The 19,931-nt window shown below is 41.3% G+C and overlaps 1 protein-coding gene across 1 annotated transcript in view; it reads right to left on the minus strand.

The window, feature by feature from the left end:
- Nucleotides 1-917: 917 nt before the first annotated feature.
- Nucleotides 918-19,931, minus strand: part of VWA8 (von Willebrand factor A domain containing 8) — a 263,005-nt gene continuing 243,991 nt past the window's right edge. Inside the window, exons 40-44 of the mRNA XM_065414163.1 lie at nt 16,133-16,258; nt 13,833-13,991; nt 6,277-6,375; nt 3,833-4,071; nt 918-1,026 (exon numbers count right to left, since the gene is read on the minus strand). Coding sequence (XP_065270235.1) covers nt 918-1,026; nt 3,833-4,071; nt 6,277-6,375; nt 13,833-13,991; nt 16,133-16,258 — 732 coding nt within the window. The remainder of the gene's footprint in view (nt 1,027-3,832; nt 4,072-6,276; nt 6,376-13,832; nt 13,992-16,132; nt 16,259-19,931) is intronic.

Raw genomic sequence — 19,931 nt, forward strand, 5'->3', positions numbered from 1 at the left:
GCCCTCCAGCTTCACATTTTAGAAACCAAAACAGAAAGTGCAAAGAGCTCTTGAAATGGAAGCAAAATGTAAAAAACCATGAGCACATCCAGCCTCTGGGGGAAGAGGCCCTTTCCTAGGAGTCCTGGCAACAGAGAAACTAGACAATATCATCAGCTACCATGCAGTAGGAAAGCCATGGTGGTGCACCCTTCATAGGTGGGTCTTAGACCACTTTGACCCCTTTCAGCTCTGTCTTTCCAGGAAAAAATAAATTAACTTTTTTCTAGGGATTTTCACTACTCTGAGCTGTGCTCCAGATCCAATAATGTAAGTTTATACTGCAATGTTCTGGGCTTCCGCACCATTCTATTGTTCCTGACATCCAAGAGCAAAGGTCGGATGCAGATCAGGATGAGCAGTCTTGTTCCAAGTGCAGTTACTTGCATTTCTAATTCTGAACTCAGCACACACAGCAGTGGGGCAGATTAGCTGGGTCTGACTTGCACATTGCTGTATAACTTGGTATTCAACCCCAAGAAACACTGCTAATAAAACTGAGTAAAATGATGCTGTCCCAAAGAGCTGCTGGCAATGTATCAGCCAGAGTGATCACAAATGATGTGTTATCTGTCCCTCTGTTCATTTGACACAGATATCCTGTGCACTACATCAACCCCCTTGAACTCTCTTATCCCTCTGAAGGCAGAACTTTAAGTCACCTGATGGCTATGCTGTACGATTTCACCAAAAATCTAAGCTACAGTGTTGTTTTTGGCATTTCAATTAAGGGACTATAATATTTCAATATGAAAATTATATTTATCAGTTTTATAGTTCTTATCTTCATCAGGCGCTGATTTTGTCTTTCACCAGCCAGCTTGTTTCTCAATTGTGCTTGTTACAATGTCCAATTATTTAATAGTAACGGGAACTTCTTAGGCACTGGACAACATGGTGGATGTAAAGATCTGTTGCAAGATCTGGGGGATCTGCTTGGTATCCATGGCAATAAAAGACCGGCCTGCTGGTAGCATCTTCTGCAGCCTAGGGATCAGAATGGGAAGGGAAAAAGAATTACCATTGCAAATTATGTTCCTGACAGCAAACCAAAGAGTCCTGAGAGTTCCTTAAGAAAGGATGTTTTTACTTTTGAATACCTTGCTGATACATGCCATTCACACTGCTGTCACTATGCAATTAAAAGCTTGGGAAAGCAGCAGCGCAAGGAAACACTGAAAGGGGTTATGTCACAGAGGTCTTTTCAGCAAGACAACTGACCTGTTTCTACAGATTTCCATTCCTTTGTTATTGTCCCTATTTCTGATGTGTGAAAATCTCTGCTGAGATTAAGGTACCAGTGACCAAACAAGGTACAGTATTAGCATAGCTGATCTTCTAGAAACAACTAAAAACTCACTCTCTGTAGGGGGATCATTTAGTTCATTTAAAAATGTTACTGTACTAACCTAAGTGTTTGGTAAACCTTAACTCCTCCACCCCACAAAAACTACGGATTTTATCTGAAGTTTTATATATTGGCTATAAATGTGCTGTTGATATTTCAGTTTCTAGCCTACAATAGGTTAAAGTGAATTCAAGGTTTACTACAGCTGCTAGCCCGAGGCCTAAGGTAGTCAGCCTTGTACATTTTTATTCAACGCTTTTAATAGTATAAAAGATACACATTACAAAATTCACATCACTAATATTTAATCAGCAGTTTTGGTGTATACTGTTTCACTGATTTTTTAAACAAGTTTTAATTTATATTTGTGTCCCACTGTCATTTCCCCATAGACTATAAACTCAATCCCAGAGATCTCCCATTTGAAATGAAAATATAAACCATGTGGAAATATGCAAGCCATGTGGAAAGAAAAACTAATAAAAGTAACTCCCCTCCCCCCCTAAAATTATATTTGAAAGGAAAGCTTTGCTTAATTATGCACATACATGCAGTTGTATTTCAGTGGTACTGTGTCATGTGTATATATATATATATTCTATATCTAGTGAATTGGGCAAATTGATAACCTCTTTTCCTCATGGATGAATGTGGATGATGAACCCATTTTTCCAGTAGGAAAAATAAAACTCAATCTCCAATAATATTTCAAACTAGGAGTTCTTTATGGGGAACACAAACAATAGATTGATGGAACCTGCAGAAATTCAATGCACTGCGCACGTTCCAAACCTTTTACGATTATACCACATGCTATGACCTAACTCCTTCTGGGCTTGATCCTACTACCCTTTCAGTCAATGACCTTTTTTTTTTTAAAAGCAGAATTGGCCCTTTAACATTAGTGGTAACTGGCACATGTTTACGATAGAGATAATAGCTTTGCGTTGTATGTACCGGCGACTGGGCAGCAGATGCAGAAAGTTGGTTTGTATAGAAGTTCTCTGTCTTCCCTGTACCATCTCAAGCCACGAAAAACACGTCACGGACTGTGATATCTGGTTTCCCACCATGAAATCTGGTCTTTTGTGTGCTTTTACCCTATACTATGCAGATTTCAGGGAGGAGACCAGCATTTCTCAAATTGGGGATACTGATCCAAAAGGGAGTTTCGGGGGGGCTGCAAAGTTATTTTAGGGGGATTGGGGTATTGCCACCTATAACTTCTGCGCTGCCTTCAGAGCCGGGCTGCCAGAGAATGGCAGCTGTTGGCTGAGTGCCCAGCTCTGAAGGCAGTGCCCCGCCAGCAGCAGCGCAGAAGTAAGGATGGCAATACCATACCATGCCACCCTTACTTCTACGCTGCTGCCTTCAGAGCTGGGCAGCCGGAGAGTGGCGGCTGCTGACTGAGGGCCCAGCTCTGCAGGCAGCAGCACAGAAGTAAGGGGAGCAATACCAGACCATACCGTGCCATCCTTACTTCTGCGCAGCTGCTGGAAGCGGCTCTGCCTTTAGAGCTGGGATCGCAGCCAGTAGCCGCCACTCTCCAGCTACCTAGCTCTGAAGGCAGCGCCATCGCCAGCAGCAGCACAGAAGAAAGGGTAGCAGTACCACAACCCCCTGTACAATAACCTTGAGACCCCTCCCAACTCTTTTTGGGTCAGGACCCCTACGATTACAACACCGTGAAATTTCAGATTTAAATAGCTGAAATCATGAAATTTATGATTTTTAAAAACCTATGACCGTGAAATTGACCAAAATGGACTGTGAATTTGGTAGGGCCCTAGTTATGATATAGGCCAGGGGTCGGCAACCTTTCGGAAGTGGTGTGCCGAGTCTTCATTTATTCACTCTGATTTAAGGTTTCACGTGCCAGTCATACATTTTAACGTTTTTAGAAGGTCTCTTTCTATAAGTCTATAATATATAACTAAACTATTGTTGTATGTAAAGTAAATAAGGTTTTTAAAATGTTTAAGAAGCTTCATTTAAAATTAAATTAAAATGCAGAGTCCCCCAGACCGGTGGCCAGGACCCAGGCAGCGTGAGTGCCACTGAAAATCAGCTCGCGTGCCGCCTTCGGCACATGTGCCATAGGTTGCCTACCCGATATAGGCTATGGAGCCATAATCAGAAATATAGTTAGTTTTTAGGCATCCCTCACATTGCTAAACATCTCCCGAGTTTCAGTTTAATCTACTTTGGATTAGACTATGTACACGTATTTTTAACTCCCACTTAGGGAAGAGTCCAGGGGTGCTGATTTGTGGCCAAAACCTTAATTCCATGCTGGATTTATGTCTTTGAAAGCCCCTACCTTGGAGCTGGAGAACTGAATGGACACCCTTTTGATGCCACCAATGCCCTGAACTTGCTGGAAAAAGTTGCTGTTAAGTAACATAAAGCCTATGCTGCCACCACTACTCGCAGCAATATATTTACCTGTCTGCCTGGTCTCCTAAGGATCCTATGAATATGGCAAAAGCATTAACTTGAGGGTTGATGGTCAAGGTTTGGGCAAATCTTGCTGGTGGGATACCATATCGTTCAAGGTTTGCATCGCTCAAGACTATGACAAAATATTCATCAGCCTCTTCTTTGGCAATTTCACGAACAGCATGCTCCGTCCCTTCCAGAGTATGGTCTCCACTCATACAGAATTGAGCATGGGCATGCATTATCTGGGTACACAACAAAGTCAAAAGGAAATGTACAGAGAGAACTATTCCAAATAAAACACACATTTAGTTGGTATGAAAAGGAGCAAACATTCTTCTAAGCCATATTAAGTGAAACACATTTAGAAATGTTCATCTTGCTCCTTATTTTAGAGAATATGCAGCATTTTAGGGTTCAAAGGTTCATTTCACTCAATACAAACATAAATTCTTAAAATCCAATTTGCAATGTCAGAACTGGAAAAATCACAAGGAGGGAATTTAGCTTTCAGAACTAGAGAGTGAAGAAGTAAAACACTTTAGTAGGCTGGAGATTGGGTTTCCACATTGCTATAGATCTGAGGGAGAATACCCTGACCAAATCCCACCTGTTCATAATGTATATTAGACTCATGCAGGGGTCGGCAATCTCTGGCACCCAGCTCGCCAGGGTAAGCACCCTGGCGGGCCGGGCCAGTTTGTTTACCTGCCGTGTCAGCAGGTTCGGCCAATGGCGGTTCCCACTGGCTGTGGTTCACCATCCCAGGCCAATGGGGGCTGCGGGAAGCCGCGCGGGTGAGGGATGTGCTGGCTGCGGCTTCCCGCCACCGCCATTGGCCTGGAGGGGCAAACTGCGGCCAGTGGGAGCTGCGATCGGCCGAACCTGCCGACGCGGCAGGTAAACAAACTGGCCCGGCCCGCCAGGGTGCTTACCCTAGCGAGCCGCATGCCAGAGGTTGCCGACCCCTGGACTAATGGACTTCAGTATGAAGTGTTATTACCAAATATAAGACTCATGATCAGATTAAATAATTTTGTTGCCCTCTGCACTGTGGAAAATGGGCTCCCCCCACCTTTCTTAAAGTGCTTTCGTTCCATACATGCCACCACCCCACAGATCACAGAATGCCCCTCTCTCCCCACCCCACACACAGACCCCTGAATGCGTCTCCTATTCCACATATATCCACAACCCTACACCAGTCCCTACTTATTCTGACAGCCACCCACATATCCCAGCAGCCCTAACATACATCCCACTCCGCAGGCCCCAATATTCTGCACTCACCCCACCAACAACTCTCCCCAGCTCCTCACTGCTGCCCCCCCGACTCAGTGCTCCCTCCCAGGCTAGGGCAGCTTTTCTCATTCCCAGTCGCCCAGCTCCACTTCCTCTCCTTTTCCGGCCCACGTGCACACGGCCTCGAACTGCTCAGGTCTGGCCCAGCCACTCCTCCATCATGACAGAGGGGTGTACACCCCAAATCTGAGTGAGTGACGTTGTGATCTGGTGCACAGGGTGGCTGCAACACTCAGTTTTGTTTTTGTTTGGCGGTCGGGGGCCTCTTTCAGTGGGGCTCCGTGAAAGTGCCCCAAGTGAACATTGGTTAATCTGAGCCTGCTCATGGTGACGATATAGACTTTAACGTTATTTAAACATATGGTTTACAAAACAAGAGAGAAATGTGTTATTCTGCATTGGAGAATGTGGAGGACAAAGCCATTTCTTATGAAAAAGTTAGGGAGTTTGGTCAGTGGAAAACCCAGTTCTCCTAGTCTAATACAACGGCCTATTTCTGGAAAAAAAAAAACCCCACTTAGTAAGAGACACACTGATTTAGAAAAGAAAGATTTTCCCATGAAACTGTCAGCTTAAATATACAGTTCCAAAGCACCATTCTGTTAATTAGTTAAATTCTATGTTATAGTCAGATTTCCTGCTGCTTTGATGTAGCAAAGGTTTCCTATTACATTTACAGTACATGTTCACTTTGCAATGATGGTTTAACATCTTTTCAGTCTAGGAGTTTACATACTCTTACTGCTATTACAGCACTTTATGGCTTCCAAGGACTGTACAAACAAGTATTAAGGATCACCCCCAGAGTTTCCCTCATCAGTGGCTACATGTTAACAATAATATTTTTTATTAATGGAGAGCTTTCCATATAGCTGTACCAACTGATCAGTGTGTATGGAACTTCCTGTGATCATTAATGGACTGTTTAGGACAGTTCAAGAGAGATGCATCCTTATTCTATTCTATTTTTAAAAGTCTAAAAGGTTTTTCCCCAGCTTCATGTACATACATGGCTCCTCATATCCCTCCTTCGCCTCCCTTCCAGCAACTTCCTTCTCTTTACTTTTTGTATTCTGTGACATGTAGGAACTTATCCTCAGCATTGTAGAATCCTTGATTATTCAGAGCTATTTATCAACAGGATTTACCTTAATAATCTCTAATCTTTGCTTATTGTTCTTGGGAACTTTGTCACTCCCAACCAATGCAATGTTGAAGCCATCTCCTGAATGTCCAACGATATCGTACTGCAGGAAAGAGAATGAAAGAGTAATCTGTTAAGAATAAGGAGTGACTGCTGACTCAGAATGACATGAAGTCTGATCAAAGGCAATTTGCTTTTAACTAAAAGATAAATACTGATGGCGGTTTACATTTATGATCAGTTTAAAGGAACTGACTACAATTTCTCACTACCACTAAAACACTTTTGCAAGATAAAATTGCCCAAACTAATTAAAATAAGCAGCAGCAACTCATTATATTTCTAGCGTCTGATTCTGACTCATTCCACCAGTTTTACAGTGGTGTTAAGTGAGATTAGAATCTTAGCTTTTCACACTGCCTATTTTATCTGTAGCGTTACAATTTACTCTCTTCTCCCTGCAATCTGGCACACAAGAAGTGGATTGTTAAAGTGTAGCTCTGAGGTTTGACAAGCTGTTTATGTGATCTCGTTCTGATCTGGAAAAAAAAAAGTGTTACACACTATTTTTTAAAATCCATCCTTCACTTTTTAGGTCTGCACAACAGATCAAAACTATGGCTGAAAATACACAGAGGGTTGAATTCCAAGAGCCCCATTATGTTTTCTGATTTTTAATAATGATAATAATAGGATTGCATTCAGCATACTTTGGGCTTAGTAGGGGAACAAATCCAGTACAGTAATGGTCACACGGTGAAAGCAATACAAAACCATTCAATACTATATCGCTTTCAAAAATTATATATATTTTGTCCAAAACAATATGGGTTACTTTCTAAATTACGTAAAGTGCAGAGATGAGGTTCTCTTGGGTTTAAAGTTGTATGACACTTTTGTAATGTGCTATCTCTTTGGATCTGGACCTTCTGATTTCTTCTCCGGATAGCTGTTCTGACACTGATGTTAGTGTACCAACTTTAAGGGGGTATTCCATATTTTGCAGCCTGGTAATACCACCCTGCTGCTTAGCACAAGACAATAATGAATGAGCCTTTCACTCTGAAGCTACTGGGTTCAAACTGAATTTAGGTGACTTGTGAAAATAGGCTTTGAGTAGCTCCTAGTCCAGGGATCGGCAACCTTTGGCATGCGGCCCGCCAGGGAAAGCACCTGGCGGGCTGGGCCGGTTTGTTTACCTGCCCTGTCTGCAGGTTCAGCCGATCGCGGCTCCCACTGGCCTTGGTTCGCTGTTCCAGGCCAATGGGGGCTGCGGGAAGCGGCGCGGACCAAGGGATGTGCTGGTCGTCCTTCCCGCAGCCCGCATTGCCTGGAATGGTGCCGCAGACACAATAGGGCTTTCCCTGGTGGGCCGCGGGCCAAAGGTTGCCGATCCCTGTTCTAGTCCATACATCACAAAACCAAGCCACAGTTTGTTATGTTTCTCATCCCTGTATGAGAGAGGTCTACAACTAGTGTATATGGGCAACTGCAGGCCAAGGCTAAAAGGTATCTGAAAAACTACTTGGAAGCTTGAGCACCTGGCTGCAGTAGGACTGACTTAATCAGTGCTATTAGTCTCACACTTTAAGAATCATTGGCACGGAAAGGTTTAAGAAAGCAGCTTCCCAAATAACAACTATTATAAAAAGAAGTCAAATGCAGAATATCTTGGCCTTCCATTTATCTTTCAATGTCTAGCAGCAGAAGTAGAACCCAAAATGCTTTTTCTCATGAGTTCCATTGGGAGTAAAGATTAAGTAAGAATTAAGGACTTTGGGTGTGATCCTGGTGGAAGTTTTTATTTTTTTTTAAACACAGTGCAAGTTAGCCTCACACATTAGCCTCACAAGCATGGTTGCACACACAAGGGAGATTAAAGAGGCTATAAACATAAAAAAAAAAATCAATAATAATGGGGGATATCAACTATTCCCATATTGACTGGGTATATGTGACCTCAGGACAGGATGCAGAGATAAAGTTTCATGACACCTTAAATGACTGCTTCTTGGAGCAGATAGTCCTGGAACCCACAAGAGGAGAGGCAATTCTTGTTTTAGTCCTAAGTGGAGCACAGGATCAGGTCCAAGAGGTGAATATAGCTGATCCACTTGGTAATAGTGACCCTAACATAACAAAATGTAGCATCCCTGGGGGAAGGGGAACACCAAAGCAGCCCACCATGGTAGCAATTAATTTCAGAAAGGGAACCTACACAAAAATGAGGAGGTTAGTTAAACAGAAATTAAAAGGTACAATGCCAAAAGTGAAATCCCTGCAAGCTGCATGGAAAATTTTTAAAGACACCATAACAGAGGCTCAATTTAAATGTATATCCCAAATTAAAAAACATAGTAAGAGGACCAAAAAAGTGCCACCGTGGCTAAACAACAAAAGTAAAAGAAGCAGTTAGAGACAAAAAGGCATCCTTTAAACAGTGGAAGTTCTCCTAGTGAGAAAAATAGAAAGGAGCATAAACTCTAACAAATGAAGTGTAAAAATATAATTAGGAAGGCCAAAAAAAAAAAAAAAAACCCCCGTGAAGAACAGCTAGCCAAAGACTCAAAAAGTAACAGCAAAAAATGTTTAAGTACATCAGAAGCAGGAAGCCTGCTAAACAACCAGTGGGGCCACTGGATGATTGAGATGCTAAAGGAGCACTTAAGAGAGATAAGGCCATTGTGGAGAAACTAAATGAATTCTTTGCATCAGTCTTCATGGCCGAGGATGTGAGGGAGATTTCCAAACTTGACAAATCTGAGGAACTGTCCCAGCTTGAGGTATCATTAGAGGAGGTTTTGGAACAAATTGATAAACTAAACAGTAATAAGTCACCAGGACTAGATGGTATTCACCCAAGAGTTCTGAAGGACTCTTGTGAAATGTGAAATTGCAGAACTAACTGTGGTATGTAACCTATCATTTTAATCATCTTCTGTACCAGATGACTGGAGGATAGCTAATGTGACACCAATTTTAAAAAAAGACTCCAGAGGTGATCCCGGCAATTCCAGGCCAGCAAGCCTAACTTCAGTACCATGCAAATTGGTTGAAACTATAGTAAAGAACAGAATTATTAGACACTCAGATGAACACAATTTGTTGGGGAAGAGTCAACATGGTTTTTGTAAAGGGAAATCATCCCTCACCAATCTACTAGAATTTTTTGAGGGGGTCAACAAGCATATGGACAAGGGGGATCCAGTGGATAAAGTGTACATAGATTTTCAGAAAGCCTTTGAGAAGGTCCCTCACCAATAGCTCTTAAGCAAAGTAAGCTGTCATGGGATCAGAGGGAAAGTCCTCTTATGGATCAATAACCGGTTAAAAGATAGGAAACAGAGGGCAGGAATAAATGGTCAGTTTTCAGAATGGAGAGAGGTAAATAGTAGTGTCCCCCAGGGGTCTGTACTGGGACCAGTCCTAATCAACATATTCATAAATGGTCTGGAAAAAGGGGTAAACAGGGAGGTGGCAAAATTTGCAGATGATACCAAACTGCTTTGGAGTTAACTATCTTGAGTAGACCGTGCAGAGTTACAAAGGGATCTCACAAAACTGGGTGTCTAGGCAACAAAATGGCAGATGAAATTCAATGTTGATAAATGCAAAGTAATGCACATTGGAAAACATAATCCCAACTATACATATACAATGTAAAAAAGGGTCTAAATTAGCTGTTACCACTCAAGAAAGAGATCTTGGAGTAATTGTAGATAGTTCTCTGAAAACATCCACTCAATATGCAGCGGCATTTAAATGATTAGGGGTATGGAACAGCTTCTATATGAGGACAGATTAGTAAGAGGCTGGGAATTTTCAGCTTGGAAAAAAGACAAGTAAAGGGGGATATGTTGGAGGTCTATAAAATCATGACTGGTGTGGACAAGTCGAATAGAGAAGTGTTGTTTACTCCTTCTCATAACACAAGAACTAGGAGTCACTAAATTAAATTAATAGGCAGCAGATTTACAACAAACAAAAGGAAGTATTTCTTCATACAACACACAGTCAACCTGTGGAACTCTTTGCCAGAGGATGTTGTGAAGGCCAAGACTATAACAGGGTTCAAAAAAGAACTAGATAAATTCCTGGAGGATAGGTCCATCAATGGCTATTAGCCAGGATGGACAGGGATGCAAAACTATGCTCTGAAGTGTCCCTAGCCTCTGTTTGCCAGAAGCTGAGAATGGGTGACAGAGGATGGATCACTTGATGATTACCTGTTCTGTTCATCCCCTCTTAAGCATCTGGCATTGCCCACTGTGGGAAGACAGGATACTGTGCTAGATGGACTATTGGTCTGACCCAGTATGGCCATTCTTATGTTCTCCTGAAAGCTGACTTACAGCCCATTTGTGTTACAGCACAAATCAAACAGCCCAGTTATGCTTAAATTGGTGCAAGCTTCTTAGTTGATTATTGCACTACTTGGTGCTGAATTTTCTAATAGCATCAGATGCTCTGTGAAAGATTTTGCTCTATTAAAGCTCTGGGTATACAAACTGTAAAACACAAGTTTCCCTAAATATTATCTTTCAGTTCATTACTTTTCTTGAGACGTTAGTAAAAGTTCATTCCACTCTGCTGTTAAATACAGCACATACTGTGTTGTTGCTACTGTGCAATTCAGAAAGTGTGCGTGAAATGAGAAAAATTTCATCTTCCACTGCTGCTACCACACTCTGCACCAAGATGTTGCTTTTTTCAAAGCAATAAGGCAAAATGAAAGGCCATGTGTGATGAATGGAAAATGTATTATGAATCAGACAGGCTTTCGCTGGAAGGGATACCAGCTTCCAAATCCCTTCCTGTTCTGGACAACACTAAGTATACCCTTTAATATTTGTATTTAGCCTGCCATCTGCTTGACTTTAAAAAAGAAATTATGCTGCCAAGCATTACAAAACATTTCTCCTTTTTCCTCTTCCACTTCCATTTAAATGGCACTGCCTCTAACGACAGCTTCTCAGCTGTGGCCTCCTGAATTGTGTATACAAAATGTGTAATGCTCCCTTTTAATATCACTATAAATCAAAAACGTAAGGATTTTCACAACAATTATATAGCTTGTAGTTCATGGAACCATTTCTGAAGTTTTTAGAAACCCTCATAAAACGTTTGCTACATAGTCTAATAACTAAGTTATGGCTCTTGATCTAAAACCATAGGACTTTGTACTTTATGTAAAGCACAGAACTAACTTCCATTTTAGGAGATATTGCATTTTCAAATAGGTTCAGCATATAAGATGGACAACACTAGAAAAGATGCTATAATAATTTCAAATCTGCAGAATGACTGTTATTATAATGTGTATCCTGCCATTTGCACATATGAAAAGGGTAGATGGATATGCAGGTGCACCTTTTGCATGCATGATTTAGGAGTAGCCTTTAAAAATTTGAGCTCCTGGAATACAACACAGTTAGCAGTGGTAGTAACATTTACTAAACGCCAACAAGGAGCTCAGCCACTTACAGGACAATTGGACGCAGAACGATGCATGTTACCTTCCCCAAGAAACTTAGAATCTAAATAGACAGCACAGAATGCATTGAGAGACTTGGAAGAAGGTTCAGTGTTAGAACTTCATTCTCCTCTCTCCCACTCCTTTAATATGCTGAGTTAGAGGTTAAGCCCTTGTGAGATGCATGGAAGAAGTGATTTTGGAGGAGGAATTTAAAAGATGGCAGTTAATATAGACCAACTGATTCCCTGATTGTAGAAAGAGTCTCCCTTCTCTCCCTCTCTGAACAAGGTTGTCCCTATGAGAATTGGAAACAAATAGCCACCTTGGGCATAAAGGAGTACAGACAGACAAGAAATGTCCACTGTCACTCTTCTAACCTTAAATGGATCACTACCATATTGTCCGTCTTAGAGCAACCACACTGTACATTTTTAGTTCTTGCCCCTAGATAAGTAAAGTAGCAGAGGAAAAAAAATGTGAGTCTACTTCATTTATCATGTAATCAATATGTCAGGCCCTAAAGACTAATCTGACAACAAGAAAGTCTCATGGGATGATGACCAAAAGGGTAATATATAGTGAGAAAGCACAGTGAGGAAGGGAAAAAAAGTTCCCTGAATCAGTCCCCTTTTTAGCAGAGAACTAATTAAAGCACCAGAACATAGGCTGGGGAGTGGTTTTAAGCAGTCAAAAATAGAACTTTAATGACAGGAGTAGAGAATTTCAATATGTAATCAGTTTTGAATGTTTTGCTTATAATGCTGCTTCACAGATCCACCAGACCTTGCACCAGAAACTCTTAAAATCTGCCCTTAAATGGCTGCTTCTCTGAGAGATTAGTCCAGTCGTTTTCAACCTTTTTTCATTTGCAGACCCCTAAAAAATGTCAATTGGAGGTGCGGACCCCTTTGGAAATCTTAGACATACTCTGTGAAACCCCAGGGACCACAGGTTTGAAAACCATTGCATTAGTCTACAACAGGAAGAGGTATCAGCAAGTATCTCCGAAGGTCAACAAATTCTGTCAAATCAAGTTATGGGAAGGGCGTGGGGAAAGGTGGAGGGATAAGAGAGAAGAGAAGAGAATGAGGGTCATTTAACTCTTGCCTCTAGATAAGTAAAGTAGCAGAGGGGAAAAAACTGTGAGTCTACTTCATTTAGCATGTAATCAGTAAGTCAGGCTACAATTCCCAAATACTAGACTAGTCTGATAACAAGGAAGCCTTTGTCTCATGGAAGGGAGATAAAAGGATAGTAATGTATGGGGGAAGCAGTTAGCTCAACAGGCGCTCTGAGAGCAACTTGGCTGGGTGCACCCACTGCCCTACAATTTCTTGGGTCCAGGGATCCCCCATTGCCCACTTGGGTCAACTCTGCTGGTCAGTGCAATGTGAGGCCATATACCCTCATTGCCAACTTTATAGAGAACAGCACTAGTGATGACACTGGTCTTCTGCGGACCGTATGCTCCAATTGTGTCTAGTCCTTATGAAGCAGGAGAGAGAGAAATGGAGAAAGAATAATATCTCACTTGCCCCCAGATAAGATCATCACCTAGGCTGCTCTAATTCAAGATGGGTCCAGCTAATGCAGAATCAGGGAGTTATATCTAGCTCCTTGACAGCTCCTCCCTTCTCCTGTACTGAACAGAGATCTGATGCACGGGAGAACTGAGCTAAGGTCCAACTCAAATGCAGCAGACATAATGGAAGAGGAGAATGCCGCCTTGGTGTGCCACAAATTTCCAATATCTTATCCACTGCTATTAAGTATAAAACGAGCCTTACAGTTCTCTACAAGAGTGGCAATTTTCACAACTAATAATTGTATTCCATTTTTGTATGTCTGTTTTTATAACCCTTAAACTGAATCATAATCTGCACTCATAGTGTTCAATGCTTCCTATCCATGGACTGGTATTATTTTCAGGCTGCTAGCAACAGATTTAATTAAGTCTTTATTTCCTTACATGGATGAATAATACTCTTTGGCTAGACAGAGTAATGAAATACTTTTTTCCACTGCCTGTACGCAGCCTGTGCAAGTACTCATTACCACTAAACTCCTGGCCCAGCTATAGTTACCTTAAACTTGTGCTCGTAATTCTCAAAAGCTTCCATGACCATGCAGACAGCCTCCATGGAACGCTCCAGTCGACCATCTACCCCATTAAAGCGGTACATGCTGCCAGAAACATCCACTACCAGGCGCAAACGCTTAGGCTTCTGCTGAGGGCTACCAAGCTGCGAGAGAAAAGTACCAGAAATAACTTTATGAATGGGAAAGCTACACTTTTGATAAGAACAGAACACTGTAAAAGGAGTCATCGCACACTTTTTCAAAACACTAGACAACAAAAACTCTGTCCTAGCAGGCAAGCTCTCTCTAGCAAGTTCAGATTATTTAAAAAAAAAAGGTGAAATTATTTGAATTTTTCTGATTAATAGTTGAGAAAAATTTATTTTAGATACCTGGATACAGTCTCTCTATTTCTCTGTTTTATATACTCAATGACCGGAAACAAAATACGATAATTCCACCCATTTATAAGGAAAATACCTTTGTTGCTAGATTTCTAATTAACAACATTTTATTACAATAAAAGGAATCTCAAATTTCCACTTTTTGCCAAGAGTCATAAGGGTAATGCCTCCTTGAATTATGGTACTAAAGGGGACTTGTATAAGATTATAAAGTTTGTCTGCTGAAGTTAATATCTTTCTAAAAATGTGTGAAGTCTTTTTCTGATTAACTCCTCAATTTTGTACATTCTGACTGTAAAGCTTTCCTCATCCCCTCTGCCTCCTCACCCTTAAATGTCTGTTTTAACAATTTCTGGCATACTAGGTTCTGGAAAGGTATTTTACCCCATATGCAATGAGAGAAGTCTGGATTCAAATGAAAGGCTATTAAAAGATGGTTTGGCAAAAAACCAAATATTTAAAATGTTTATCTGTAACTGATTTCCAAATATTTCTCTTTCATTCAGCAACCATTTGAGAATTTTTAGTTTAGTTTCTTCTTTTTATTATTAATGCAAATGACTGCAATATCAACTCCCCCCTCCCCAATCCCATTGAAGCCCATGTTTATATATTTTTAATTCAAAATGTAAAATTGCCTCCTTAGCATTTTCACTAGGTAAGCTCTTTTTATAATGTATTGAAAAATACAAAACCAGCACTTTGAAGAGTACTGGAAATTAGGATATTATAGCTTTTCCCTTACTGAGCTCTGATGTAGGATGGCTAGGCTGCATAAGCTGTTCAAAACAACAAATAATGAGACCATGTAATATGAAAAATAAATGAGAGAGAGTTGTATCAAATATGTATTTAGCTACTGAGAAGAAAGCTATTCTAAATGATTGTTTGCAAAATAAAATTCCTTCACGTGTAAACATTAAAAATTAAAATTAAAAATAATTGGCTATATTAAATCTGGCTATTACAATACACCTCTACCTCGATATAACGTTGTCCTCGGGAGCCAAAATATCTTACCACGTTATAGTTGAAACCGCGTTATATCGAACTTGCTTTGATCCACCGGAGTGCGCAGCCCCACCCGCCCCGGAGCGCTGCTTTACCGCGTTATATCCAAATTCGTGTTATATCGGGTCGCGTTATATCGGGGTAGAGGTGTATAATGATGATCTAGACCTGTGGTTCTCAAAGCTGGTCTGCCGCTTGTTCAGGGAAAGCCCCTGGTGGGCCGGGCCGGTTTGTTTACCTGCCGCGTCTGCAGGTTCGGCCGATCGTGGCTCCCACTGGCCGCGGTTTGCCATTCTAGGCCAATGGGGGCTGCGGGAAGGGCGGCCAGCACATCCCTCGGCCTGCGCCGCTTCCCGCAGCCTCCATTGGCCTGGAGTGGTGAACCGTGGCCAGTGAGAGCCGCGATCAGCCGAACCTGCAGACGCGGCAGGTAAACAAACTGGCCCGGCCCGCCAGGGGCTTTCCTTGAACAAGCAGCGGACCGGCTTTGAGAACCACTGATCTAGACAACTAGCCTTAAAGTTGATTTGTTGGTGTGTGTCAACTGGTTTCTTTTTCAATGACTCATATAATTCTAAAAAATTTTTTTCTGACGAACGTCCAAAATTATGAGTAGTCATAAAATAGTAGATTTTTAAAAGTTTTTATTTAGGTTTTAATTATTCACTCATTTTCTCATTAATTTCACATCAGAATTGTTAATTTGCAAATCCAAAAACCTGAGTGTTGAAAGTTTTCTTATAGTATGATAAAGTGTGTTAGTGAGGAAAGACATGTGATAGTCATTTAATTTTATTTGAACTTGTTAACCATCTTTACTAGGCTAGCATAATGAAGCTCAAGGAACTAGTAAACTTGCTAGTTGCACCCATTATTTATGGAATACTTACTTCTGGCTCAAGCTCTCCCCGTCGTTTATAAATAGCTTTTTCTCCTGTTAATCCATCAATTATTTTGGCATCATCTAGCTCTCCAATAGCTTGGTGTCTCAGCCATTGTCTTTCCTTACCCTTGGCCTACAAAAGAAAAGCATCCTTAATTCATTCAGTGCTGCTGGCATATTTTACACTGTTTAAGAGATACAGAACATGACACAAATATGGGTTTTCTTTGTAATTATCTGACAGCTCTGGCACAAGTTGGTGAAATCCGAACACATTTTCATAAATGCCGGGTATCTCTTGCTGAGAGACTAATTATTGCTGACAAAGAATATATTTTCCCCACAATTTTTGTCACTTCTAAGCCTTTTCACATAGAGATTTTGAAATACGGACCATGTAATCTTTGCATTTTAATTGCAAATATATTGGAAAATGGTACACAAATGAATCTATGCAGAAATCCATAGAGCTAGAGGGACAGGCACAACAGAAGTGTTTTCCATCCAGGCACTGTGAGAAAATGTATTGGATGACTAAAACAGAGGCAAAACTCAACAGTATTACGTAAAAATACCTACACTGAAGGAGAACCCTATCTAATGTGGATGACACAAAGCTGGGAGGTATTGCCAATACAGAGAAAGACCGGGATATCATACAGGAAGATCTGGATGACCTTGTAAACTGGAGTAATAGTAATAGGATGAAATTTAATAGTGAAAAGTGCAAGGTCATTCATTTAGGGATTAATAACAAGAATTTTGTTATAAGCATCAGTTGGAAGTAACAGAGGAGGAGAAGGACCTCGGAGTACTGGTTGATCACAGGATGACTATGAGCCGCCTATGTGATTATGGCCATGAAAAAAGCTAATGCGGTCTTGGGATGCATCAGGCGAGGTATTTCCAGTAGAGATAAGAGGTGTTAGTACTGTTATACAAGGCACTGGTGAGACCTCATCTGGAATACTGTGTGCAGTTCTGATCTCCCATGTTTAAGAAGGATGAATTCAAACTGTAACAGGTACAGAGAAGGGCTACTAGGGTTGATACGAGGAATGGAAAACCTGTCTTATGAAAGGAGACTCAAAGAGCTTGGCTTGTTTAGCCTAACCAAAAGAAGGCTGAGGGGAGATACGATTGCTCAGAGGGATAAATACTAGGGAGGGAGAGGAATTATTTAAGCTCAGTACCAATGTGGATACAAGAACAAATGGATATAAACTGGCCATCAGGAAGTTTAGACTTGAAATTAGACGAAGGTTTCTAACCATCAGAGGAGTGAAGTTCTGGAACAGCCTTCCAAGGGGAGCAGTGGAGGCAAAAGACATATCTGGCTTCAAGACTAAGCTTGATAAGTTTATGGAGGGGATGGTATGATGGGATAGCCTAATTTGGGCAATTAATTGATCTTTGACTATTAGCAGTAAATATGTCCAATGGCCTGTGATGGGATTTTAGATGGGGTGGGATCAGGGCCGGCTCCAGGCACCAGCGGAGGAAGCACGTGCATTCTTGGGGTGGCACAGTCTGGGCGGATTTTTTTTTTTTTTTGCTTGGGGCTGCAAAAATGGTAGAGCCGGCCCTGGGTGGGATCTGAGTTACTACAGAGAATTCTTTCCTGGGGGTCTGGCTGCTGAGTCTTGACCACATGCTCAGGGTTTAGCTGATCGCCATATTTGGGGTCGGGAAGGAATTTTCCTCCAGGGCAGATTGGCAGAGGCCCTGGGGGTTTTTCACCTTCCTCTGCAGCGTGGGTCATGGGTCACTTGCTGGAGGATTCTCTGCACCTTGAAGTCTTTAAACCATGATTTGAGGACTTCAGTAACTCAGACATAGGTTAGGGGTTTGTTACAGGAGTGGGTGGGTGAGATTCAATGGTCTGCGTTATGCAGGAGGTCAGACTGGACAATCATGATGGTCCCTTCTGACCGTAAAGTTTAAAGTCTAAAGTCTATGATTCTAATGGTCTATGCGTGGTTCCTTTTACAACAGCATTCATAATAATCTTGTATGCAATTTACAATCAAAACATTGCAAATAGTAATAATCAAGACAGTGCACTTTTTGCTACCATGGGTGTTTGTGCTCTGACTTTTAATACTGATGTACCATTCTTTACAGCTCAGTCCTGCTGTCTATACGCTAGTAATACTCCCACTGAATACATCCCCTCTGATGACTGAAGAATTGGGTGCTTAGACAACAGGGCTTAAGTTTCCTCTTAGTGATCTCTCATTGGCCTCACAGACCCTGGTTCTCTCAGTTTGTCTTCCTTTGAAATTACCTCTCATCAGAGATCTTCTGAAGCAGGGACCATGCTTTGCCAATCCCAGAGAAGTTCAAACTGCATGCCTGGAATCTGAGAGGACAGATCTCTGGAACTTTGTACACTCTGGACAGCTATTTGATGACCAACTACAGTCCACAAAAGAATTCTACATCCCAGCCCACTGCCTCTGGCATGTGTTCAAATGTAGGTGTTCTGAACAGGTCCTCAGTTTGAAATCAGTTCTAGCAAAACCTACCTTTGGTTCTTAATTGATGGATTCATTAAAGGTCTGAGCTTTAAAGCCTTACATGTCCAGGTGGCTTTGTTAGAAGTCTTCTGTTTACACTCAGGAAAAGGGATTTAGCTTTACACCCCCATTTCTAAGTTCTCCAGGCAGTGAGAAAATGTCACCCTCCATTTCAAGCCCACATAGCCAACTGGATGCTGAATTTCATAGTGAAACAACTGATGAAACAATCCTTTGGACCAATCGCTATTAGTTCATTGTTTTTCTTGTCTAAGTAACTTTACGTCTGCAAGAAGAATCAGTGAAACAAATACCCTTTTTCCCCCCCTGACAGAGTGGGATTATGGACATCAGAACTTCTACCCAAAGTTTTTTCTTCCTATCCTTTAAATCAAGATACAATATTTTCTTCCTTTTTCCCAACCCTTCTCACCATAAGGTGGTGAAGTGCCATTACCTGCTTAGTGATTAAATTCTACTTGGACAGAACAACATCTTTCTTGAAAACAAGTGTCTTATTTCCCAGATGGGCAAGGACAAAGGTTTTAAAACCGTGAAAGCCACCATCTTCATACGGGATGGGGCAGCATTATGAATCTTGTATGAGAATGGGCAGAACTCATCCTTCTTATTCAAGAGCTCATTCTACAAGATCTATTTCCACTTCATGAGCAGAGAGGAATATGAGGAAATCTGCAAAGCAAATGATTTGGGCATCTCTTCTCATTCATAAAAAATTACAAAGTGGAAGTCTCATCTTCCTCTGATGTTGCCTTAGGTCAATAGGTTTGCAGTCTGTCATCCCGCCTTGATTCCTTTACTTTTCTGACTGTTTTAACTTTCAGACGATATATACACACCTACCAAAATTTCACAACTGATGGCCAGTTTGCCCTGTCTCGCATGGAGAGCCACAAACGTGAAAGGAACAGTAGAATGGGCTGAGATGATATTTTGTTCACAGCATTGACTACAAGCATTTGAGCATGGATGGGTCTTTAACACACCAAGTTCTGAGGACGACTGTTCTTTCAAGTATTTGTGATCTGCTTCCTCTTGGTAGACAGTAAGGGAAAAACAGCAGAAGGCAATAAAGTTTCAGCTTCACTGAGCATATCCTTAGTTTAGTTATTGTTTACACTGACAAAGCTATAGCTTTGAGGATATTCAAAAAAGAAGTGTGGGAAGAAAATGTTTTGACTAGCGGCATGGTTCACACTAATCTTATTCTCTAAGTCATTTTCAGAGATGTGTTTCAAGTGATGACAGCTTCTCCTTGAAGTATAT

This window comes from Emys orbicularis, chromosome 1 (genome assembly GCF_028017835.1).
Source record: "Emys orbicularis isolate rEmyOrb1 chromosome 1, rEmyOrb1.hap1, whole genome shotgun sequence".
Lineage (NCBI taxonomy): Eukaryota > Metazoa > Chordata > Testudines > Emydidae > Emys > Emys orbicularis.